This window comes from Xenopus laevis, chromosome 3S, assembly GCF_017654675.1.
Source record: "Xenopus laevis strain J_2021 chromosome 3S, Xenopus_laevis_v10.1, whole genome shotgun sequence".
Lineage (NCBI taxonomy): Eukaryota > Metazoa > Chordata > Amphibia > Anura > Pipidae > Xenopus > Xenopus laevis.
The window spans coordinates 3,542,108-3,570,107 of NC_054376.1; the positions used below are offsets into that span (position 1 = coordinate 3,542,108).

General features: G+C 44.2%; 1 protein-coding gene across 1 annotated transcript; it reads right to left on the reverse strand.

Moving 5' to 3' along the window:
* Window positions 1–135: 135 nt before the first annotated feature.
* On the reverse strand, window positions 136–28,000 carry agk.S (acylglycerol kinase S homeolog; the record flags this gene model as incomplete). Its single annotated transcript, NM_001086007.1, is given in 17 exon segments — window positions 136–855; window positions 856–1,233; window positions 1,355–1,439; window positions 1,921–1,991; window positions 4,155–4,252; window positions 4,359–4,506; window positions 4,752–4,809; window positions 6,464–6,543; window positions 6,868–6,937; window positions 8,432–8,526; window positions 8,774–8,806; window positions 9,329–9,421; window positions 17,607–17,682; window positions 19,060–19,139; window positions 23,042–23,081; window positions 26,749–26,892; window positions 27,964–28,000. Coding segments are annotated over 15 exon segments (1,287 nt in total).

The window sequence follows — 28,000 nt, forward strand, 5'->3', positions numbered from 1 at the left end:
GAATGGCAAAAGAGCTTAGAATAGCCCCCTTGTTCATTTTAAATTCACTTATTTTAAAGGTTTACTTATCCTTTAATATGTTGGCATATGTTGGTACTTGTATTCATGAAAATAACTTTAAGACAAGCAGAGGCCTATTTTTAAAGGGTATATATTCTTTTAACACATCTTCACAAATAATGGTGACTGCAAAGTTAAAAGCACTTACATTTATTCATTATTCTGTCTTATCAGGTGTCCGAAAACAAACCCTGGAGTGGGAGTATTGGATTCTCACTCCAGGCTGGGTTTTTTGGACCCGCTGTTCCTGATCTCCAGTTCAGTCAGACGAGGGATAGGCTCTGTTCTGTAGAACTAACCCAACTGGTGTTCCAGTACCTCTCATACGATGTTGCTGGTGCAGCAGGTTAAATGCGGCGTAAGCGAGAAGCAGAGTAGAACTATAATGTCTCTGTAGAGCTGGCAGTAGGACGGACAAGCAAGTGACCATGGCAGTGATATTGCCCCTTGTTTCTGACTTGTGTTGGGTAGAACCATTGACCCTTGTTTCTAACTTGTGTTGGGTAGAACCATTGACCCTTGTTTCTAACTTGTGTTGGGTAGAACCATTGGCCCTTGTTTCTGACTTGCGATGGCTAGAGCGATTGGCCCTTGTTTCTGACTTGCGTTGGGTAGAACCATTGACCCTTGTTTCTAACTTGTGTTGGGTAGAACCATTGGCCCTTGTTTCTGACTTGCGTTGGGTAGAACCATTGACCCTTGTTTCTAACTTGTGTTGGGTAGAACCATTGGCCCTTGTTTCTGACTTGTGTTGGGTAGAACCATTGGCCCTTGTTTCTGACTTGTGTTGGGTAGAACCATTGGCCCTTGTTTCTGACTTGTGTTGGGTAGAACCATTGGCCCTTGTTTCTGACTTGTGTTGGGTAGAACCATTGACTGTTGTTTCTGACTTGTGTTGGGTAGAATCATTGGCTCTTGTTTCTGACTTGTGTTGGGTAAAACCATTGCCTTCAGCCACATGGTGGCGCTACATTCCCGCTGTAGTTTTTGCATTGGTTGATAATGCTTTATCACAGGGTGGCGCTAGCTTTGGGCAGTTGCTGTTGGGCTCTGCAGAAGCTCTTGTTTCCGTGTGGGATGGCACAGAAAATGCAGCTTGCGGGGCAAAAGAGTCACATCCACGGACATGGCTTCATACTCCTCAGAATCGATGCTGAAATGCCCCTCCGTTCCCTGAAAGTAGCACAGAAACAGATAACAGGATTACCCATGATCCTCCCTGAAGCGACTGATCATCTATAGCCGTGTAGTGTAATGGTTATACTCCGAGGCCAATTTGAGAATAATCACGTACCTGGGGGAGGTGCAGGCTGCAGCGACTGGCAAGTAGAACCTGAGAGTCCTCAGGGTGCAGTAGAGGGTCAGTCATCTTCTGAGCACTAAAGGGGAAATCAGTTTTTGGTTAGACCTATGAATGACTATATGGCAGAGACCTCTCAGCCCCTATGGGAACTTCTTAGTTAAGGCGGCCATACATGATAAGGTCTGCTCGTAGCCAAAGAGCAAGATCTTTCCCCTATATGCCCACCAACAGCAGAGCGATATTGGGTTAATCTGAACGTTCGGTCCTAGGGCCAGTGTGTCAGAGGATGTGGTGTTATATAATAACAAGCATGCACCAGAGGAAGGACCAGTTGGGTCCGAAACATGTAGTGCAATAATAAAACTACACACTTTCAAAGACTCTCCAGATTTTCTTGTTATTATATGATACCGTGGTGGAGATGGCTACTCCATGTGTCTGTTGAAGAGTCTGACTAACGAAATTAATTGGTGGATTACTAAGGAATAATTTCCAGTTTTCAGTTTATGGTGTTCACTGCTTCAAGACAAGGGATAACGAGGAAACGAGTGACTTACCCCAACTGGATAAATTTCCCTTTAGGGATGGTGTCAGGTTCTATATGAATACTCATGGAATCCAAAGTGCGCTGCAGAGATGGAGACGCAACACGTCAACACTCAGTTTATTGTTCTATAATTTTAATTGCAGTTATTTCTTTAACACATTATAAGGGTGTAGCTTATTGCGTGCCCAGAACATTCCTTCTCTGTATATTTGTATTTATACATATGGGAGGAGGGAGGTGCCATATTGATTCCCTTAGACAGTACAGTATGAGGGTATAGCTTATTGTGTGCCCAGAACATTCCTTCTCTGTATATTTGTATTTATACATATGGGAGGAGGGAGGTGCCATATTGATTCCCTTAGACAGTACAGTATGAGGGTATAGCTTATTGTGTGCCCAGAACATTCCTTCTCTGTATATTTGTATTTATACATATGGGAGGAGGGAGGTGCCATATTGATTCCCTTAGACAGTACAGTATGAGGGTATAGCTTATTGTGTGCCCAGAACATTCCTTCTCTGTATATTTGTATTTATACATATGGGAGGAGGGAGGTGCCATATTGATTCCCTTAGACAGTACAGTATGAGGGTATAGCTTATTGTGTGCCCAGAACATTCCTTCTCTGTATATTTGTATTTATACATATGGGAGGAGGAGGTGCCATATTGATTCCCTTAGACAGTACAGTATGAGGGTATAGCTTATTGTGTGCCAAGAACATTCCTTCTCTGTATATTTGTATTTATACATATGGGAGGAGGTGCCATATTGATTCCCTTAGACAGTACAGTATGAGGGTATAGCTTATTGTGTGCCCAGAACATTCCTTCTCTGTATATTTGTATTTATACATATGGGAGGAGGAGGTGCCATATTGATTCCCTTAGACAGTACAGTATGAGGGTATAGCTTATTGTGTGCCCAGAACATTCCTTCTCTGTATATTTGTATTTATACATATGGGAGGAGGAGGTGCCATATTGATTCCCTTAGACAGTACAGTATGAGGGTATAGCTTATTGTGTGCCCAGAACATTCCTTCTCTGTATATTTGTATTTATACATATGGGAGGAGGAGGTGCCATATTGATTCCCTTAGACAGTACAGTATGAGGGTATAGCTTATTGTGTGCCAAGAACATTCCTTCTCTGTATATTTGTATTTATACATATGGGAGGAGGGAGGTGCCATATTGATTCCCTTAGACAGTACAGTATGAGGGTATAGCTTATTGTGTGCCCAGAACATTCCTTCTCTGTATATTTGTATTTATACATATGGGAGGAGGAGGTGCCATATTGATTCCCTTAGACAGTACAGTATGAGGGTATAGCTTATTGTGTGCCAAGAACATTCCTTCTCTGTATATTTGTATTTATACATATGGGAGGAGGTGCCATATTGATTCCCTTAGACAGTACAGTATGAGGGTATAGCTTATTGTGTGCCCAGAACATTCCTTCTCTGTATATTTGTATTTATACATATGGGAGGAGGAGGTGCCATATTGATTCCCTTAGACAGTACAGTATGAGGGTATAGCTTATTGTGTGCCCAGAACATTCCTTCTCTGTATATTTGTATTTATACATATGGGAGGAGGAGGTGCCATATTGATTCCCTTAGACAGTACAGTATGAGGGTATAGCTTATTGTGTGCCCAGAACATTCCTTCTCTGTATATTTGTATTTATACATATGGGAGGAGGGAGGTGCCATATTGATTCCCTTAGACAGTACAGTATGAGGGTATAGCTTATTGTGTGCCCAGAACATTCCTTCTCTGTATATTTGTATTTATACATATGGGAGGAGGGAGGTGCCATATTGATTCCCTTAGACAGTACAGTATGAGGGTATAGCTTATTGTGTGCCCAGAACATTCCTTCTCTGTATATTTGTATTTATACATATGGGAGGAGGAGGTGCCATATTGATTCCCTTAGACAGTACAGTATGAGGGTATAGCTTATTGTGTGCCAAGAACATTCCTTCTCTGTATATTTGTATTTATACATATGGGAGGAGGTGCCATATTGATTCCCTTAGACAGTACAGTATGAGGGTATAGCTTATTGTGTGCCCAGAACATTCCTTCTCTCTATATTTGTATTTATACATATGGGAGGAGGAGGTGCCATATTGATTCCCTTAGACAGTACAGTATGAGGGTATAGCTTATTGTGTGCCCAGAACATTCCTTCTCTGTATATTTGTATTTATACATATCTCTTACCAGGAGGTCAGGCTGATGGTTCTGGGTGGTGATAGAAAGTTCAACAGCAGAGAGCTGGGCTTCCTCCCAGGGTTCTGGGGTGGGTTCAACAGGGACCTCTGTAAAATGCAGAGCACGGTGGGTCACTAGGCTTAGTATTCACAGGGCGAGTAACACAGTCTCACCACTACATTCCATAGGATACAAGAGAATGAAACCACTTACCAACTTTAGGAGGTGACCAGTAAAGAGCCAGTCTCCTATATATTCGGACATAGAGAGGGGGGCGACTTGGTTTCTGCTCCGGCTCCTCCGGGGGTCGTTCAGCAGGTCCGAGGTATGAGATGGAGGCCTGATGTTGCTGGGGCCACTCCTGCAGGGGTTAATAATAATAATAATAAGTATCATATGTCACAGAGTATTGTTGCTATACGTGTAGCCTGAGAGCACAGGCAGCACAGAAGTTTAGTTCCTTCATGTCCTGAGATTTCTAAAGTGCCCCCTTTCCAACTCTGTACAAACTCCATTCATCAGACGGCTGAGGAATCGGGGAATCCCTACTTTATTCATGAGTCGTGTCTGTCGACAATAAATCAGCCGGAATAATTTATAAAATACCTTTAGTGCACTGAACAGATGAGCTGCTCTGGCCTTCAGTGGCCCAAGATACCAATACCTGGAAGTGGAGACAGAAACGGAGAATGAGAGACACTCGCCCATGTACATTCATTGCTCAATGATTCATTTCCACTTACTGAGGCTCAGATAAATACTATCTATCCCTCTCTTTGTGGGTCATTATTTGATCTGGCTTACACTTAGAAACATTGGGGTAACAGTCACCCTGCTATAGTTCCAGGGGTACCCAGGGTACAAATAAACACTCACCCCAAATCTCCCCCTAACTGACCTTCAGACTGGGCCCCCTTAGCTCATAACAAGGTTACAGATATATAGAAACATTGGGGTGTCACCCTGCTATAGTTCCAGGGGTACCCAGGGTACAAATAAACACTCACCCCAAATCTCCCCCTAACTGACCTTCAGACTGGCCCCCTTAGCTCATAACAAGGTTACAGATATATAGAAACATTGGGGTGTCACCCTGCTATAGTTCCAGGGGTACCCAGGATACAAATAAGCACTCACCCCAAATCTCCCCCTAACTGGCCTTCAGACTGGGCCCCCTTAGCTCATAACAAGGTTACAGATATATAGAAACATTGGGGTGTCACCCTGCTATAGTTCCAGGGTACAAATAAACACTCACCCCAAATCTCCCCCTAACTGACCTTCAGACTGGGCCCCCTTAGCTCATAACAAGGTTACAGATATATAGAAACATTGGGGTGTCACCCTGCTATAGTTCCAGGGGTACCCAGGGCACAAATAAGCACTCACCCCAAATCTCCCCCTAACTGACCTTCAGACTGGGCCCCCTTAGCTCATAACAAGGTTACAGATGGAACGATTTAATTTACAGCCATGATTAATAGAGAAGTAAGTTACATCACTGGGTTTAAGAAGCAACAGGTACGGAGGCTGTTGCCATGGAGACAGGCTATGAGATGAAAAATGACAGCTCCAATCACTGTTGCCATGGTTACTAATGATCCTAAAGTCCAGAACCAACAGAATGCTGTGTGTCTTACAAAACCAAATATTATAAAAGCAGAAAGGCAGAGGCAGCAGATTTTATCATAATCATGATCCCACTCCTTAAAGGGGTTGCTCACCTTTCAATGAAATATTAGTATGATGTAGAGAGGGATATTCTGAGACAATTTCAAATTGGTTTTATTTTTTATTACGTGTGGTTTTTCAGAGTTTTTTTTTTAGCTTTTTATTCAGAAGTTTGCCATTTCATCCACCTGGTTGCTAGGGGCCAAAGTCCCCTAGCAACCATGAATTGATTTGAACAAGAGACTGCAATTTGAATAGGAGAGGCCTGAATAGAAAGTCAAGAGATAGAAAAGTAGCGATAACAATAAATGTGTAGCCTTACAGAGCATTTGTTTTTGGATGGGGTCAGTGACCCCCATTTGAAAGTTGGAAAGAGTCAGAAGAAGGAAGAGGATAATAAATCAGAAACAATAAAAAAAAAGAAAAAATGAAGGCCAATTGAAAAGTTGCTTAGAATAAGTCATTCTATAAGACACTAAAGTTTAATTAAAGGTGCACTACCCCTTTAACCACTGTTTTGTTGCCCTGGGTACTAAATCTCTATTACTCTCTCCACTCGATTCAGATGGATTTGTATAACCCCCCAAAAATAAATAAATCCTTCCCTTCACAGAAAAGCTGAATATCTCAATGGGAATGAGACTTACTTGCTGACTTTCACTGAAGCATCCCGGTAGCTGCCCCATCGTATTCCCTGCACTGCAAACACAGGCTGATCTTGCTCCCCCTGCAGGACAGAAAGAGAACAACAGGAGGGGAAGACACCCCGTTTATAGCATATTAGGGCACAACTGATTTCTTCAGTACATTTCAGCCACAGTCTCATCCTGCAATGTTACAGCACATGGATATGGTTTGGTGGAGCGATCCCTTCCCTTCCAAGTAATACATGTAACACCCCTTATGCTATTCATTTGACATGGAAGCGAATATTCCTGAGCATTGGGCACTCCACATCTGCAAAAAATATTCTTTACATTGCTGGTTCTGTCTCCTGAAACAATGTAGCAGAAGAGGATTGATAGTTTGCTTCTACTAGTTACACCTCTACCTTTATCTGAAGGACATCAATGGGAACAGTCTCTCCTTTTAGTATGGAAAGTGTGGCCTCTGTGATCTGCCTGGAATGATAAAATAACAAGAGGTGAGGGAAATACATTTCCACATATAGTAGGGAGAGATGTGTCTATAGTAACAGTAGATAATAGTCTCTGGGAAGGGAGTGTGACTGTGGGATAGCAGGTATAGTAGGGAGAGATGTGTCTATAGTAACAGTGGATAATAGTCTCTGGGAAGGGAGTGTGACTGTGGGATAGCAGGTATAGTAGGGAGAGATGGTGTCTATAGTAACAGTGGATAATAGTCTCTGGGAAGGGAGTGTGACTGTGGGATAGCAGGTATAGTAGGGAGAGATGGTGCCTATAGTAACAGTGGATAATAGTCTCTGGGAAGGGAGTGTGACTGTGGGATAGCAGGTATAGTAGGGAGAGATGGTGCCTATAGTAACAGTGGATAATAGTCTCTGGGAAGGGAGTGTGACTGTGGGATAGCAGGTATAGTAGGGAGAGATGTGTCTATAGTAACAGTGGATAATAGTCTCTGGGAAGGGAGTGTGACTGTGGGATAGCAGGTATAGTAGGGAGAGATGTGTCTATAGTAACAGTGGACAATAGTCTCTGGGAAGGGAGTGTGACTGTGGGATAGCAGGTATAGTAGGGAGAGATGGTGCCTATAGTAACAGTGGATAATAGTCTCTGGGAAGGGAGTGTGACTGTAGGATAGCAGGTATAGTAGGGAGAGATGGTGCCTATAGTAACAGTGGATAATAGTCTCTGGGAAGGGAGTGTGACTGTGGGATATCAGGTATAGTAGGGAGAGATGGTGCCTATAGTAACAGTGGATAATAGTCTCTGGGAAGGGAGTGTGACTGTGGGATAGCAGGTATAGTAGGGAGAGATGGTGCCTATAGTAACAGTGGATAATAGTCTCTGGGAAGGGAGTGTGACTGTGGGATAGCAGGTATAGTAGGGAGAGATGGTGCCTATAGTAACAGTGGGATAATAGTCTCTGGGAAGGGAGTGTGACTGTGGGATAGCAGGTATAGTAGGGAGAGATGGTGTCTATAGTAACAGTGGATAATAGTCTCTGGGAAGGGAGTGTGACTGTGGGATAGCAGGTATAGTAGGGAGAGATAGTATCTATAATAACAGTAGATAATAGTCTCTGGGAAGGGAGTGTGACTGTGGGATAGCAGGTATAGTAGGGAGAGATGGTGTCTATAGTAACAGTGGATAATAGTCTCTGGGAAGGGAGTGTGACTGTGGGATAGCAGGTATAGTAGGGAGAGATGGTGTCTATAGTAACAGTGGATAATAGTCTCTGGGAAGGGAGTATGACTGTGGGATAGCAGGTATAGTAGGGAGAGATGGTGCCTATAGTAACAGTGGATAATAGTCTCTGGGAAGGGAGTGTGACTGTGGGATAGCAGGTATAGTAGGGAGAGATGGTGCCTATAGTAACAGTGGATAATAGTCTCTGGGAAGGGAGTGTGACTGTGGGATAGCAGGTATAGTAGGGAGAGATGGTGCCAAATAAAGACGATTTTTTTTACTTACTCGACCTTATTCTCCCTTTCAGGATAGAGGGTGTGGCTAAGTGTGTTGGTCCCTCCCAGTGGGATGAATCCGATGGGGATTTTACTGAAGGAGGCCTGGGGAGAGAACAAAGTGTCAGCCCTTTGGCATAACTACAGCAGTACAAGGACATGTTACATCAGAGAAGGAATATTCTGGGCACACAATAAACTCACAGTTTACAATATGGCAGCTCCCAACCATATTTTTAATTCAAAAACACAACCCCAACCAGAACCATAATAAAGAGGGATCTATAAAATAAATGGGGCGCAGGGAGGAGGGTTGCCCGGTGCCACCTACAATAAAGAACGTTCCACCTACCTCATCGTCCCTGCGCAGGAGCCCCGTGATAACCTGAAAGAAACAAAAAGAGCGGGTTCCTTATTGTTCCGAGCCATCGGCTAATGTAGCAGAACAAAGTGATGCCCACACAGTACAGCAGGGGCCGGCAACAGCTCGGAATAGAGTAATTAGTCAAATCACAAAGCAATTAGGGGTGAGGGGGATGAAGGGGAAATATAAATCATTCCACCAATGTCATGCAAAGGCCTTCACCCAAAGTCATTTCTAACTGCCATAAAAATCACTATCTGCCAGGCTTTTTATATTGTATGAACTGCTGGTTCCGACTCCTGAACCTGAAGGTAGCGCAAGCCAGTCAATTACCATTGCTTTACTGATTGTGTCTGTTTATTGAGTTATTAGCCTGTCCTTCCCATCCTGCAGCTGAATGTGACATCTGGTTGTCAGGGTCGCTGACCCCAGCAACCAAAAAAACAAACCAAAAAAAAAAGTGCAAAGCTTTTCTGTTATTCTTATATTCATTTGCTTATCTTTCAATCCCTGCTCTCTCCTATTCAAGGTTTCAGTACTCACCTCTTGTACAGTTCCATCTCCTCCAGCAACAATGATCAGATCTGTCTTTTCCATGAGTTCCAGCAGCTTCTTAGCTTGACCTTCATAATCTGTCTGCAAAGTACAGGGACAAATGTCAGGTTACACCTCCTCCCATATGTATAAATACAAATATACAGAGAAGGAATGTTCTGGGCACACAATAAGCTATACCCTCATACTGTACTTTCTAAGGGAATCAATATGGCACCTCCTCCTCCCATATGTATAAATACAAATATACAGAGAAGGAATGTTCTGGGCACACAATAAGCTATACCCTCATACTGTACTGTCTAAGGGAATCAATATGGCACCTCCTCCTCCTATATGTATAAATACAAATATACAGAGAAGGAATGTTCTGGGCACACAATAAGCTATACCCTCATACTGTACTGTCTAAGGGAATCAATATGGCACCTCCTCCTCCTATATGTATAAATACAAATATACAGAGAAGGAATGTTCTGGGCACACAATAAGCTATACCCTCATACTGTACTGTCTAAGGGAATCAATATGGCACCTCCCTCCTCCCATATGTATAAATACAAATATACAGAGAAGGAATGTTCTGGGCACACAATAAGCTATACCCTCATACTGTACTGTCTAAGGGAATCAATATGGCACCTCCTCCTCCTATATGTATAAATACAAATATACAGAGAAGGAATGTTCTGGGCACACAATAAGCTATACCCTCATACTGTACTTTCTAAGGGAATCAATATGGCACCTCCTCCTCCCATATGTATAAATACAAATATACAGAGAAGGAATGTTCTGGGCACACAATAAGCTATACCCTCATACTGTACTGTCTAAGGGAATCAATATGGCACCTCCCACCTCCCATATGTATAAATACAAATATACAGAGAAGGAATGTTCTGGGCACACAATAAGCTATACCCTCATACTGTACTGTCTAAGGGAATCAATATGGCACCTCCCTCCTCCCATATGTATAAATACAAATATACAGAGAAGGAATATTCTGGGCACACAATAAGTTATACCCTCATACTGTACTGTCTAAGGGAATCAATATGGCACCTCCTCCTCCCATATGTATAAATACAAATATAAAGAGAAGGAATGTTCTGGGCACACAATAAGCTATACCCTCATACTGTACTGTCTAAGGGAATCAATATGGCACCTCCTCCTCCCATATGTATAAATACAAATATACAGAGAAGGAATGTTCTGGGCACACAATAAGCTATACCCTCATACTGTACTGTCTAAGGGAATCAATATGGCACCTCCTCCTCCCATATGTATAAATACAAATATACAGAGAAGGAATGTTCTGGGCACATACCGTCACTGCCTAAGAGAAAGGATATTTTTCATTGGGTGACTTGCCATATAAATCTCCAGCATTTTATTCCTACACAGAGAGGGGGCGCATTGTTCCCCAGCATTATCTATGGGCTGCACATTTGTACCCAGAATCCTCTAGGAGGGCTACTGCTATTTTTGTATCATAATCAGAAATCTGTAAAATGAAAATAGATGAGTGGTAATTAGTGGCCACGTTGCTAATCACAGCCCTCCATCCTCAGCTGTCACGGCAACCGTCTGTTAAATACGCAGCCCCCGTGTGAGTCAATGAGTCTGTATTATATACAGGGACACCCTGACTGCAGTGAAATCCTTCATGGGAACCTGTAGCAACGAGTTTTCTGCACTGCAGCACTTGCACTTACATTGACTAACACTGTCCTGCCTTCCTCTGGGAAATGTCTGGGTTGAGGCAAGTAATGTACTGTCTAAAGGAATCACTATGGCAGCTCCCTCCTGTATGTATGAATTGCAATATATCAAATGTTCTGTGCTCATGCTGTACTGGGACTGACTGTCAGAAACTACCTACCCACATACTGTACCTACTGTACTGGGACTGTGTATCCCTCCCCTCCCCCACCTGCACACAAACTACCTACCCACATACCTACTGTACTGGGACTGTGTATCCCTCCCCTCCCCCACCTGCACACAAACTACCTACCCACATACCTACTGTACCTACTGTACTGGGACTGTGTATCCCTCCCCTCTCCCACCTGCACACAAACTACCTACCCACATACCTACTGTACCTACTGTACTGGGACTGTGTATCCCTCCCCTCTCCCACCTGCACACACACTACCTACCCACATACCTACTGTACTGGGACTGTGTATCCCTCCCCTCTCCCACCTGCACACAAACTACCTACCCACATACCTACTGTACTGGGACTGTGTATCCCTCCCCTCCCCCACCTGCACACAAACTACCTACCCACATACCTACTGTACCTACTGTACTGGGACTGTGTATCCCTCCCCTCTCCCACCTGCACACAAACTACCTACCCACATACCTACTGTACCTACTGTACTGGGACTGTGTATCCCACCCCTCTCCCACCTGTACACAAACTACCTACCCACATACCTACTGTACCTACTGTACTGGGACTGTGTATCCCTCCCCTCTCCCACCTGCACACAAACTACCTACCCACATACCTACTGTACCGGGACTGTGTATCCCTCCCCTCTCCCACCTGCACACAAACTACCTACCCACATACCTACTGTACTGGGACTGTGTATCCCTCCCCTCTCCCACCTGCACACAAACTACCTACCCACATACCTACTGTACCTACTGTTACTGGGACTGTGTATCCCTCCCCTCTCCCACCTGTACACAAACTACCTACCCACATACCTACTGTACTGGGACTGTGTATCCCTCCCCTCCCCCACCTGCACACAAACTACCTACCCACATACCTACTGTACCTACTGTACTGGGACTGTGTATCCCTCCCCTCTCCCACCTGCACACAAACTACCTACCCACATACCTACTGTACCTACTGTACTGGGACTGTGTATCCCTCCCCTCTCCCACCTGTACACACACTACCTACCCACAAACCTACTGTACCTACTGTACTGGGACTGTGTATCCCTCCCCTCCCCACCTGCACACAAACTACCTACCCACATACCTACTGTACTGGGACTGTGTATCCCTCCCCTCCCCCACCTGCACACAAACTACCTACCCACATACCTACTGTACCGGGACTGTGTATCCCTCCCCTCTCCCACCTGCACACAAACTACCTACCCACAAACCTACTGTACCTACTGTACTGGGACTGTGTATCCCTCCCCTCTCCCACCTGTACACACACTACCTACATACCTACTGTACCTACTGTACTGGGACTGTGTATCCCTCCCCTCTCCCACCTGCACACAAACTACCTACCCACATACCTACTGTACCTACTGTACTGGGACTGTGTATCCCACCCCTCCCCCACCTGCACACAAACTACCTACCCACATACCTACTGTACCTACTGTACTGGGACTGTGTATCCCCTCCCCTCTCCCACCTGCACACAAACTACCTACCCACATACCTACTGTACCGGGACTGTGTATCCCTCCCCCACCTGCACACAAACTACCTACCCACAAACCTACTGTACCTACTGTACTGGGACTGTGTATCCCTCCCCTCTCCCACCTGCACACAAACTACCTACCCACAAACCTACTGTACCTACTGTACTGGGACTGTGTATCCCTCCCCTCTCCCACCTGCACACAAACTACCTACCCACATACCTACTGTACCTACTGTACTGGGACTGTGTATCCCTCCCCTCTCCCACCTGCACACAAACTACCTACCCACATACCTACTGTACTGGGACTGTGTATCCCTCCCCTCCCCCACCTGCACACAAACTACCTACCCACATACCTACTGTACCTACTGTACTGGGACTGTGTATCCCTCCCCTCTCCCACCTGCACACAAACTACCTACCCACATACCTACTGTACCTACTGTACTGGGACTGTGTATCCCTCCCCTCTCCCACCTGTACACACACTACCTACCCACAAACCTACTGTACCTACTGTACTGGGACTGTGTATCCCTCCCCTCTCCCACCTGCACACAAACTACCTACCCACATACCTACTGTACTGGGACTGTGTATCCCTCCCCTCCCCCACCTGCACACAAACTACCTACACACATACCTACTGTACAGGGACTGTGTATCCCTCCCCTCCCCCACCTGCACACAAACTACCTACCCACATACCTACTGTACCTACTGTACTGGGACTGTGTATCCCTCCCCTCTCCCACCTGCACACAAACTACCTACCCACATACCTACTGTACCTACTGTACTGGGACTGTGTATCCCTCCCCTCTCCCACCTGTACACAAACTACCTACCCACATACCTACTGTACTGGGACTGTGTATCCCTCCCCTCTCCCACCTGTACACAAACTACCTACCCACATACCTACTGTACTGGGACTGTGTATCCCTCCCCTCCCCCACCTGCACACAAACTACCTACCCAACATACCTACTGTACCTACTGTACTGGGACTGTGTATCCCTCCCCTCTCCCACCTGCACACAAACTACCTACCCACATACCTACTGTACTGGGACTGTGTATCCCTCCCCTCTCCCACCTGCACACAACTACCTACCCACATACCTACTGTACTGCGACTGTGTATCCCTCCCCTCCCCCACCTGCAACACAAACTACCTACCCACATACCTACTGTACCGGGACTGTGGTATCCCTCCCCTCTCCCACCTGCACACAAACTACCTAACCCACATACCTACTGTACCTACTGTACTGGGACTGTGTATCCCTCCCCTCTCCCACCTGTACACACACTACCTTACCCACAAACCTACTGTACCTACTGTACTGGGACTGTGTATCCCTCCCCTCTCCCACCTGTACACACACTACCTACCCACAAACCTACTGTACCTACTGTACTGGGACTGTGTATCCCTCCCCTCCCCCACCTGCACACAAACTACCTACCCACATACCTACTGTACTGGGACTGTGTATCCCTCCCCTCCCCCACCTGCACACAAACTACCTACCCACATACCTACTGTACCGGACTGTGTATCCCTCCCCTCTCCCACCTGCACACAAACTACCTACCACAAACCTACTGTACCTACTGTACTGGGACTGTGTATCCCTCCCCTCTCCCACCTGTACACAAACTACCTACCCACATACCTACTGTACCTACTGTACTGGGACTGTGTATCCCTCCCCTCTCCCACCTGCACACAAACTACCTACCCACATACCTACTGTACCTACTGTACTGGGACTGTGTATCCCACCCCTCCCCCACCTGCACACAAACTACCTACCCACATACCTACTGTACCTACTGTACTGGGACTGTGTATCCCTCCCCTCTCCCACCTGCACACAAACTACCTACCCACATACCTACTGTACCGGGACTGTGTATCCCTCCCCCACCTGCACACAAACTACCTACCCACAAACCTACTGTACCTACTGTACTGGGACTGTGTATCCCTCCCCTCTCCCACCTGCACACAAACTACCTACCCACAAACCTACTGTACCTACTGTACTGGGACTGTGTATCCCTCCCCTCTCCCACCTGCACACAAACTACCTACCCACATACCTACTGTACCTACTGTACTGGGACTGTGTATCCCTCCCCTCTCCCACCTGCACACAAACTACCTACCCACATACCTACTGTACTGGGACTGTGTATCCCTCCCCTCCCCCACCTGCACACAAACTACCTACCCACATACCTACTGTACCTACTGTACTGGGACTGTGTATCCCTCCCCTCTCCCACCTGCACACAAACTACCTACCCACATACCTACTGTACCTACTGTACTGGGACTGTGTATCCCTCCCCTCTCCCACCTGTACACAAACTACCTACCCACATACCTACTGTACCTACTGTACTGGGACTGTGTATCCCTCCCCTCTCCCACCTGCACACAAACTACCTACCCACAAACCTACTGTACCTACTGTACTGGGACTGTGTATCCCTCCCCTCTCCCACCTGCACACAAACTACCTACCCACATACCTACTGTACTGGGACTGTGTATCCCTCCCCCACCTGCACACAAACTACCTACACACATACCTACTGTACAGGGACTGTGTATCCCTCCCCTCCCCCACCTGCACACAAACTACCTACCCACATACCTACTGTACCTACTGTACTGGGACTGTGTATCCCTCCCCTCTCCCACCTGCACACAAACTACCTACCCACATACCTACTGTACCTACTGTACTGGGACTGTGTATCCCTCCCCTCTCCCACCTGCGCACAAACTACCTACCCACATACCTACTGTACTGGGACTGTGTATCCCTCCCCTCTCCCACCTGCACACAAACTACCTACCCACAAACCTACTGTACCTACTGTACTGGGACTGTGTATCCCTCCCCTCTCCCACCTGCACACAAACTACCTACCCACATACCTACTGTACCTACTGTACTGGGACTGTGTATCCCTCCCCTCTCCCACCTGTACACAAACTACCTACCCACATACCTACTGTACTTACTGTACTGGGACTGTGTATCCCTCCCCTCCCCCACCTGCACACACACTACCTACCCACATACCTACTGTACCTACTGTACTGGGACTGTGTATCCCTCCCCTCCCCCACCTGCACACACACTACCTACTGTACCGGGACTGTGTATCACACAAATGACCTACCCCAGGTACCATGGGAAGCAGTAGGTTAAGTTGCCCTTACCATGCAAGTCCTCTCCCTAGTTAACATTCAGTGCAGCAGCACATGAGCTCGGTCTAATTTCGGAGCGGGGAGGCTGTTCCTTACTGCTCTAATTAATCTGCAACACTTGATTGCATTTCCTATTCCCCAGTCTCTTCCCTCCACTTGCAATTTGTTTGGGTGAGTGGCAAAGGCACGGCCCCGCAGTCACCGCTCTGACCTATAAACCAGATGATGAATCTCTGCAACATGGCCGCACCGTCTCTGTTTTAGGGCGATATTCTAGGCGCCCCCCATTCACTGGTGTCCTGAGGCAGGGTACTTTGTGCAAGGGTTTCCTCAATGTGCCTAGGGTTGCCACTTTTGATTGCCACTGACTGGCCCATGAAATGGAGGGGGGATCGATACCAAGAAGGGGCGGGGCTATGACATTACAAGGGCAGGGTTATGATGCAAATTGGGGGAAGAGCTGGCACGCTGGTGGCCAAAGATGGACGGGGGAGAAGGGAGCAGAATTGGGGCGGATCAGGGGGAGGCTGGAGGCAGAACAAACAGAGCTTGCAAATTTACCAGCAAGTAGGCCATTGACATACCCACTGGGTGGCCACCTTAAATATGCCCCAGTCACGTCCTTCTCTTCAAAAACTGCCAGGTAGCTTTTAATGGTCCCTGAGGCACTGAAGAAAGGGGCCCTAGGGTTTGGGTGAAGGGTAAATTCGATTGTTGGGGGCTGACACCAGCCCCCAACTCACACCTGCATTAGCCACTTGGTTCAACTTAAAAAAAAAAAACTTACTTAAAGGATAAGTAAACTTTTAAAACAAGTGAATGTAAAATTTACGAGAGTGTTATTCTAAGTACATTTGTCATTTACATTCTTTATTTATTTTCTTTTTATGCCAAGATATTAAGGGATACATGTGCTGTTAATATGAATGAATTTTGTTCCAACAGCGCCACCTGCTGGTCAGTTTCCCACCAGTCTGACCACCAAGTAGTCAAGGAAGTTGTCAGGAGAAAGAAAGAGGCTGATGTTCTTCTGCTTAGGAAAACAATTAGAAACCTTTCTCACATCTTTCCTAAGCAGAAGAACATCAGAGCAGCCTCTTTCTTTCTCCTGACAACTTCCTTGACTACTTGGTGGTCAGACTGATCAGAAACTGACCAGCAGGTGGCGCTGCTGGAACAAAATTCATTCATATTAACAGCACATGTATCCCTTAATATCTTGGAATAAATAAATAATGAATGTAAATGACAAAAAGTGCTTAGAATAACACTCACATCAATTTTACTATATTAAAAAAACTATATATAAAAAAAATAATGAAGACCAATTGAAATGTTGCTTAGACTTAGCCATTCTATAACATACTAAAAGTTAACTTAAAGGTGAGCGACCCCTTTAAACTTCAATTTTGGGAAAATGGTAATAAAAAAAAAATAAAAGATGGGAAGCATTTGGAAAAAGTCTGTTTCTGGTGAACAATCTGAAAAGCCATAACCGGGATTTAAAGACCTTATATAACTTGCTGTCAATCAATGACTTTTCCATGTGATTTATCCGTCCCGGGCGCACGGCAACAGACCCACTCACCTTTACAACAGTGATATCTATGCCGGCTAAATGTAGGATGGGGGCTGCATTCTTCTCAAAGAGGGCCCTCGCTTTGCTGAAAAGTATAGAAACAATCAGTTTAATCCTGCCCCTTCGCCGAGATTTAACCCTTTACCTGCTTATCCATCGACCTGCACGGCTAGGGAATCATGAATAGTATAATCAAGTAAACAAACCAGGGTGTAGATCCCCTTTAAACCCATAAAAAAATGGTGGAGGAAAGAGATAGCTGACCTTTAAATTAACTGTCGTAAGCGATATATTTCGCTGTGAAAGACGCCCATAGACTCCAAGGGGTGACAAAAATGGTCATGCGTCCATAGCCTGTATTTTTCGACAAACTTTTAACGGAGTGAAATGGGTCAGATTAGCCCATCACGACTGTTGTTATGACGCAGACAGCGATATTTAGAGACAATTTGCGATTGGTCTTAAATGGTTTATAGTTTAGTAGCTTCGCTGCTTGGATTTTCTGCAGCTATCTGGTTGCTAGGGACCAATTTACCCTAGCAGCCAGGCAGTGGTTAGAATGCGAGACCGGGAGATGAATAGGAGATTGGCTGAATATACAGATAAGGAATAAAAAGTAACAATAAAATTGTTAGAACAGCAGTTATGGGTTGTCAGAATCAGTGACCCCCCACCCCACTGAAAGCTGGTAAGTAGGTATGGGCAAATTTTTTCGCCGAAAAAATTACGCCCATAGACTTTTATGGCATCGTGCGTCAAAATAAAATGACGCCCGACCATTTTTTTTTGACGCCCATAGACTTTAATGGGCATCGGCGACATTTCGCCGGCGGCAAATCTTTGCCGAAACGGGTCAAATTCGCCCATCCCTGCTTACTACTGGTAAGTGGCAGAAGAGGAAGGCAAACAACTCAAAAGCTATTTTTTTAAAAAAAGAACAGGACATTCGAATCAATGCCTGGTTGCTAGGGGAATTTGGACCCTAGCAACAAGATGGCGTGAAACAGGAGAGCTGCTGGATAAAAAAAGCTAAATAACTCAAAAGCCATAATTAATAAAAAATGAAGACCAATTGCAAATTGTTTCAGAATATCCCTCTCTGATTCATAGTAAATGTAAATTTGCTGCTCTTGATATCGTCAGGCCACAGGGAGGATTGTTTCCCTGCTGCTCGGTGCATTATATGTCTGAATCGATACCCTGTTAATCAACGGCAAAGGAACACCAGGAAAAACTGTCATCTGCAGGGAATCAATTTTAGGACAGGAGGTCGATCAGTTCAAGCCAATATTTCAGGGTGGCCGGGTCCTTCCAGTTCACTGATCGGCAGGTCCCAGTTATGGAATTGTGGGAGATCTGGGCTTTGTTTTCTGCTGTTGGGGGTCTCACGCTGCTCTGCCAGTAAGTCCAGCTCACTGTAATGAATGCAAATATAACAAAGCGGGTGTAATGAGCAACTTACCCTTTACATGCTGCCGGATTTAGAAATACCGTTGCTTTCTTGATCGCTGAATGGGGGAGGATCTGGTGGTTTCCAAAGACCTAAAAGGGGCAACAAGGTACGATAAGAACCGTTTCTTTTATGGGTTTTTTTAATATGAAAACTTGGGGTGAGTGAGGAGGACCCCCAAGGAAGGGACCCCCACACAGACACAGGAAGCCCCTACAAATACCTGCCAGTTGGCTGGACTCCACAATCCCAGTGCTGAAAAGTGAGAGCGCTTGCCCCCGGCCCCCTTACCTAGCATTGAAGGGTTGGTTCACCTTTAAGTCACCTTTTAGTATGTTATAGAAAGGCCAATTATAAGCAACTTTTCAATTTGTCTTCAAATAGTTTTTTGATTATTTGCCTTTTTCTTCGGACTCTTTAAAGACTTCAAGTGGGGGTCACTGACCCCCCCCCCCATCTTAACAAATGCTCTGTAAGGCTACAAATGTATTGTTATTGCTACTTTTTATTCCTCGTCTTTCTATTCAGGCCTCTCCTATTCATATTCCAGTCTCTTATTCATATCAAGGCATGGTTGCTAGGGGAATTAGGATCCTAGCAACCACATTACTGAAATAGCAAACTGGAGAGCTGCTGGATTTAAAGCTAAATAACTTAAAAACCACAAATAATAAAACATTAAAACCCAATTGCAAATGGTCTCAGAATATCCCTCTCTACATTATACTAACAGTTAACTCAAAGATGAACAACCCCTTTACTACAACAGCTGGCTGCCAAACTGGAACTCTCTGCATTATGCTTTTGCTTAGTCTGTGAAATCACTTTAATGCTGCCTTCTCTGCTTTTATAGCTGCCTGTATTACAATCTGGCAAGCCTGACAGAATGCTTCATTTTACTTAGAAACTGCATCGCTCTCCTGATCTGCTGGGGTTGGTTGGGGGGGGAAGGCGCATCCATCATGCTTGGCGGGGGCTGCCGTTTTTATTTGCCTCATTATTTTTCATCTGGAGGAGGACAAACAATAACCCTTAATGCAAGAAGCACCTCTGCTCCACAGGAGCCCTGATCAGTGGGCTTTCAGATATGCTTTAGAGCAGTAGTTATTATATTATCCTATATAAACACACATAAATACACACACAAATATAATATATATATATATATATATATATATATATATATATATATATATATATATATATATATATATATATATATATATATATATATATATATATATAGATGAGTTATTCTGCGGTGCTTTACAGCAATTATAGCCCTGCCCTTGAAGATAAGTGTCCTCGCTGGAACTGAACCGGTGATGCAAGGACTCCCGTACCTAATATTTGCCGTCATTTACAGCTTATAGAATATAAAGGGCAGGAAAGAAGTGTTCAACCCAACCCAAAGCCTATCTGATATTTCAACTTGGCTTCTAGGACTATATTATAGGCATTTTACCCATATGTCACCCTAATCAGCCCTTTCGGTTGGGTGCCAACCCTAGTTTGGGAACCACGAACTTTATTATCTGCATTCTCCTTCCATAGCCCTAATAAAGCCTATGGCAGCAAAAAGCTTCATGGAACTGCAACAAAACACCCAAAGCTGGAAAGCGTCAGAAGAAGGTAAATGATTAAAAAACTATAAAACATAAACAATGAAGACCAATTGAAAAGTTGCATAAAGTTGGTCATTCTTTAACAGGTACCTAGGCCGAAAAAAAAATAAAAATATTTTTTATATTTTTCTAAAAAGAGAGTGTGTGTGTGTGTATATACACATATATATATATTTATATACCAAAAGCAAATACCGTATATACTCGAGTATAAGCCGTCCTGAGTATAAGCCGAGGTACCTAATTTTACCTCCAAAAACTGAGAAAGCTTATTGACTCAAGTATAAGCCGAGGGTGAGAAATGCAGAAGCTTCTGGTAAGTTTCAATCAAAAGATTGAGGGTTTCTACTCCCATTGGAGGTGCCGGCGTCTCGTTTTTGGATGCCGGCGACCATTCTTGGACGCCGGCAACTATTCTTAGGCGACGGCGACTATTCTTAGGCGACCGTTTTTGCGCTTGACCCGAGTATAAGCCGAGGTAGAGTTTTTCAGCATATTTTGGGGGCTGAAAAACTCGGCTTATACTCGAGTATATACGGTAAACCAAACTCACAGTCACCTCCTGAAGAAGGCTCGAGTGTAGGAGCCGAAACGACGTAATAAAACCACAATTTTTGCACAAATATAAGTCCTGTGAGTGTGGTTTATTTGCTTTTGGTATAAATATATATTTATACATTCTGAACTATTTGCCTTCTTCTGCTTCTGACGCTTTCCAGCTTTCAAATGGACCCCATCTAAAAAAATAAATGCTATGTTAGGGCTAGTCCACACGGGGAGATAGCGACGCGACAGTCGCCGCAGGCGACAGTTTTGTATGGGCGCCTATGTAAAAACGCCTGTGCTAACCACACGAGGCGATGCGCTTTTCAACAGTCGCCTGAAAAAGCCTGGCGAGGCATTTTCAGGCGACTGTTGAAAAGCGCATCGCCTCGTGTGGTTAGCACAGGCGTTTTTACATAGGCGCCCATACAAAACTGTCGCCTGCGCCGGTCGCGGCGACTGTCGCGGCGCTTTGTCGCCGCGACCGCAAACGCGTCGCTATCTCCCCGTGTGGAATAGCCCTTAGGCTACAAATGTATTGTTATTGCTACTTTTTATTACTCATCTTTCTATTCAGGCCTCTCCTATTCATATTCCAGTCTCTTGTTCAAATCAGTGCATGGTTGCTAGGGGAATTTGGACCCTAGCAACCAGATGGCTGAAACTGGAGAGCTGCTGAATCAAAAGCAAAATAACTCAAATGCCACAAATCATAAAAAAGGAAGACCAATTTCAAATTGTTGTAGAATATCCCTCTCTACGTCATACCAAGAGTTACTTTAAAGGCCAACGACTCCTTTAAGGGTTGGGTTAAAACGCATAAATGAAGAGATCACCCCATTTATAGGACCTTGGCAGCAAAACGGATAAGTAGCAGAAACGGCTTTTAAAGCATCACTGGATTCTGTGCTGCCAGATCTCTATCTGATGGAGGCACAGGATCCCTTATCCAGAAACCAGTTATCCAGAAAGCTCTGCATTATGTAAAGACTGTCTTCCATAGGCCGCATTTTATCCAAATAATCCAAAAAATTTAAAACAATTTCCTTTTTCTGTGTAATAATAAAACAGTCGCTTGTACTTGATCCCAACTCAGATATAATTAATCCTTATTGGAAGCAAAACCAGCCTATTGGCTTTATTTCATATTTAAGTGATTTTCCAGTAGACTCAAGGTATGAAGATCCCAATTACAGAAAGATCTTTTATCCGGAAAACCCCAGGTCCCGAGCATTCTGGATAACAGGTCCTGTACCTGTGTTCATGATATGGCAACCTTGTATTCAGCTGCATAAAGGCACCGTATAAACCGTGGTATTTAGGGTATTCAATCCAACTCCCACGCCAACCTCGTTGTGCTCCCGAGCGACAGCGATTTCCTGATAAAGACGCCTCAATGCGGTTTAATGACTTGGACACTTTTCAGCCACCCACGGGGGTTAATTGACAGTTCATCCATGACCCCATTAAGGCGGAAAAAAAAAAAAAGAAAAAGATGCGGCGACACGGAAATCTCTCCCAGCACCGTGGGTTTGAATTTCGGAGCATGAGAGCGAGGGGTGAAGCGGGTGACCCTGTAAGAACCATGTGAATACACTAATGAGCATCTGTGTTAGCGCCGGGAAATGAAAAGGAAATGAGGCAGGCGCCCTCTGCATAAAGTACAGACTAACGAATGTTAACGAGTCTTGAGAGACAAAGGGGGACTGATTGGTGCGCCGGGTGGATTAAAAGGTGGATTTAAGGTCTCCGACTGTCAGTAGGTAATTGCATTGGTGGGTGAAGCCGGGGAGTTGAAAGGAAACTTTTATGTGGGCAGATCTTACCTGCGCTTCTTCACAGGCAGCTCTTCTCAGTAGGTTATCACTGCAGGAACAAACACAGGCGGGGAGAGAAAGGGTTAACGTGTGTCACCTTCATCGACTATGTACCTACCCAACCTGACAGTTGCTGCACCCTCCGAGGCACCTTTAACGAATACAATAGAGAGACCATATCCCAAGGCAAATGTGTTGGACTCGGAAGGTGGGGAGGAAAAGTGACAAATTTTCGGCTTTTTTGGCCACAGTGGAAAATAAACAATTTTATAATCCTTATGAACTTATATACGAAGCTTCAATTTTTTGTTACTTAGCTTCCAGAAAGGTGGCTCAGGGAGCAGCTTCAGTCTAAGGGAATCAATATGGCACCTCCTCCTCCCATATGTATAAATACAAATATACAGAGAAGGAATGTTCTGGGCACACAATAACTTTACCCTCATACTGTACTGTCTAAGGGAATCAATATGGCACCTCCTCCTCCCATATGTATAAATACAAATATACAGAGAAGGAATGTTCTGGGCACACAATAAGCTATACCCTCATACTGTACTGTCTAAGGGAATCAATATGGCACCTCCCTCCTCCCATATGTATAAATACAAATATACAGAGAAGGAATGTTCTGGGCACACAATAAGCTATACCCTCATACTGTACTGTCTAAGGGAATCAATATGGCACCTCCCTCCTCCCATATGTATAAATACAAATATACAGAGAAGGAATGTTCTGGGCACACAATAAGTTATACCCTCATACTGTACTGTCTAAGGAATCAATATGGCACCTCCCTCCTCCCATATGTATAAATACAAATATACAGAGAAGGAATGTTCTGGGCACACAATAAGCTATACCCTCATACTGTACTGTCTAAGGGAAACAATATGGCACCTCCTCCCATATGTATAAATACAAATATACAGAGAAGGAATGTTCTGGGCACACAATAAGCTATACCCTCATACTGTACTGTCTAAGGGAATCAATATGGCACCTCCTCCTCCCATATGTATAAATACAAATATACAGAGAAGGAATTTTCTGGGCACACAATAAGCTATACCCTCATACTGTACTGTCTAAGGGAATCAATATGGCCCCTCCTCCTCCCATATGTATAAATATAAATATACAGAGAAGGAATGTTCTGGGCACACAATAAGCTATACCCTCATACTGTACTGTCTAAAAGAATCAATATGGCACCTCCTCCTCCCATATGTATAAATACAAATATACAGAGAAGGAATGTTCTGTGCACACAATAAGCTATACCCTCATACTGTACTGTCTAAGGGAATCAATATGGCACCTCCTCCTCCCATATGTATAAATACAAATATACAGAGAAGGAATGTTCTGGGCACACAATAAGCTATACTCTCATACTGTACTGTCTAAGGGAATCAATATGGCACCTCCTCCTCCCATATGTATAAATACAAATATACAGAGACGGAATGTTCTGGGCAAGAAGCAATATGGCAGTATGCAGATATATACAGACATCCTTGTTTTTTTGCGCTGATACTATTCATCCTTCCTATGCTGAAATAATCTCTAAAGGCTCCGTGAGATTAGATTTATCTTTCTCATCTCTTTTCTCACTCTGCTGACTAAAAAAAAAAATGAATGTTTCCCTATGGGGATCTAATGACCATGAAGGCCCCCGGAGGGAACGACATATCATTCTTTCACTTTATTACCTACAAAAGTGCTGCTGCAATCACATGGAAATCAAAAAACAATAAAATATAGTCCAGTTTCACCTCTATATAATGTATATACTGTTCGAATTATGGAAAGGCCGTCTCCCATTGACTCCATTATATCAAATAATCCAAATGTTTAGAAATGATTTCCCTTTTCTGTGTAATAATAAAACAGTAGCTTGTACTTGATCCCAACTAAGATATAATTAATCCTTATTGGAGGCAGAACCAGCTTATTGGGTTTCTATAATATTTGCATTATTTTCTAGTAGAATTAAGGTATGAAGATCCAGATTATGGAAAGATTAATTATCTGTAAAAAACCCCAGGTCCAAAGCATTCTGGATGACAGGTCCCATACATGTATTACAAAGGAGGTTACCGATATAGATAGATATTAAGACCAAACCAAAAGAGGTTTTCCATCTTTCAAATAGGGCTCACTGACCCCAGCAGTCAAAGCACTGTTTGTTGCTAGGGTAATTTGGACCCTATCAACTATATAACTAATAAATTCCAAAAAAGTCTATGCAGCTGATGACAGCACCAACTGCAGCAGAATTCCAATGGGGAAGTCTAAGCTTTAAAACACACTACCTTGTTTATTTTCTTAACAAAATGTACAGTATGAGGGTATAGCTTATTGTGTGCCCAGAACATTCCTTCTCTGTATATTTGTATTTATACATATGGGAGGAGGAGGTGCCATATTGATTCCCTTAGACAGTACAGTATGAGGGTATAGCTTATTGTGTGCCCAGAACATTCCTTCTCTGTATATTTGTATTTATACATATGGGAGGAGGAGGTGCCATATTGATTCCCTTAGACAGTACAGTATGAGGGTATAGCTTATTGTGTGCCCAGAACATTCCTTCTCTGTATATTTGTATTTATACATATGGGAGGAGGAGGTGCCATATTGATTCCCTTAGACAGTACAGTATGAGGGTATAGCTTATTGTGTGCCCAGAACATTCCTTCTCTGTATATTTCTATTTATACATATGGGAGGAGGTGCCATATTGATTCCCTTAGACAGTACAGTATGAGGTATAGCTTATTGTGTGCCAGAACATTCCTTCTCTGTATATTTGTATTTATACATATGGGAGGAGGGAGGTGCCATATTGATTCCCTTAGACAGTACAGTATGAGGGTATAGCTTATTGTGTGCCCAGAACATTCCTTCTCTGTATATTTGTATTTATACATATGGGAGGAGGTGCCATATTGATTCCCTTAGACAGTACAGTATGAGGGTATAGCTTATTGTGTGTTCAGAACATTCCTTCTCTGTATATTTGTATTTATACATATGGGAGGAGGTGCCATATTGATTCCCTTAGAGAGTACAGTATGAGGGTATAGCTTATTGTGTGCCCAGAACATTCCTTCTCTGTATATTTGTATTTATACATATGGGAGGAGGAGGTGCCATATTGATTCCCTTAGACAGTACAGTATGAGGGTATAGCTTATTGTGTGCCCAGAACATTCCTTCTCTGTATATTTGTATTTATACATATGGGAGGAGAGAGGTGCCATATTGATTCCCTTAGACAGTACAGTATGAGGGTATAGCTTATTGTGTGCCCAGAACATTCCTTCTCTGTATATTTGTAGGAGGAGGTGCCATATTGATTCCCAGAATGTGGGTATAGCCAAAGGTGCCTATAGACATAGAGATCCGCTCGTTTGGCGATCTCTCCCAGATATGCCCACATTGAAGTGGTCCGAACGATCGGATCATAATGGATCCGATACGGGTGGTCGGATCGCGAGACCGCAAACATGCATAAATATGGCCATGATCCCATGGGATTTTATTAACCTGCCCAATCGAGATATCGATCAAGGAAGCCCGTCGGATGGCCCCACACATGGGCTAATGAGCTGCCGACTTCGTCTATTGGCAGCTTTTATTGGCCCGTGTATGGGGGCCTTTATTGTTTGCCCAGAACATTCCAGTAAAGAATAGAAAATACTTACCAGTGTTTGCCATACAGCCAATGGCTTCCATAAGCCAACAAACAAAATCCCACAGTGCTTTTCTTCCAGTGGTTCTGGAGAGTTTTAAAGATCCGTACCACCCGCGCCATTGTTGGAGTCCAAAGTTTGCAGAAAGCTGCTGGGAAATGACAATAGAAGTTACGCCAAATAATATCAAGTAGACCTTAAGAAATGATACCACGTGATGTACCCCCTACTGTAAATGATAAGGATATTAGAAGTCACTGAGGGGTTGTTCTGTGACCATATAAAGGCACAAGGCTGCAGGCTGAGTTATACAGGGAACTCTGAGTATCACTCATGTATTATAAGGGATAATGTACCCCCTACTGTAAATGATAAGGATATTAGAAGTCACTGAGGGGTTGTTCTGTGACCATATAAAGGCACAAGGCTGCAGGCTGAGTTATACAGGGAACTCTGAGTATCACTCATGTATTATAAGGGATAATGTACCCCCTACTGTAAATGATAAGGATATTAGAAGTCATTGAGGGGTTGTTCTGTGACCATATAAAGGCACAAGGCTGCAGGCTGAGTTATACAGGCAACTCTGAGTATCACTCATGTATTATAAGGGATAATGTACCCCCTACTGTAAATGATAAGGATATTAGAAGTCACTGAGGGGTTGTTCTGTGACCATATAAAGGCACAAGGCTGCAGGCTGAGTTATACAGGGAACTCTGAGTATCACTCATGTATTATAAGGGATAATGTACCCCCTACTGTAAATGATAAGGATATTAGATGTCACTGAGGGGTTGTTCTGTGACCATATAAAGGCACAAGGCTGCAGGCTGAGTTATACAGGGAACTCTGAGTATCACTCATGTATTATAAGGGATAATGTACCCCCTACTGTAAATGATAAGGATATTAGAAGTCACTGAGGGGTTGTTCTGTGACCATATAAAGGCACAAGGCTGCAGGCTGAGTTATACAGGGAACTCTGAGTATCACTCATGTATTATAAGGGATAATGTACCCCCTGCTGTAAATGATAAGGATATTAGAAGTCCCTCCCAACAGCCTTGGCCTAGGAAATGTGGGAGTAACAGTTGCATATTACAGGGTACAAGAAGACACTGTGATGCTTGGGAAGAACCCTGGGCAAATACCCCAACACCTGCCCTAGAATTACCCCCTGTGCCTCACTCTGTCTCTTTCCCCATCCCTTCAGCTTACCAGTGCTGCTGCCGCCCTCCCTATAAACGCACGTTGTTTCTCC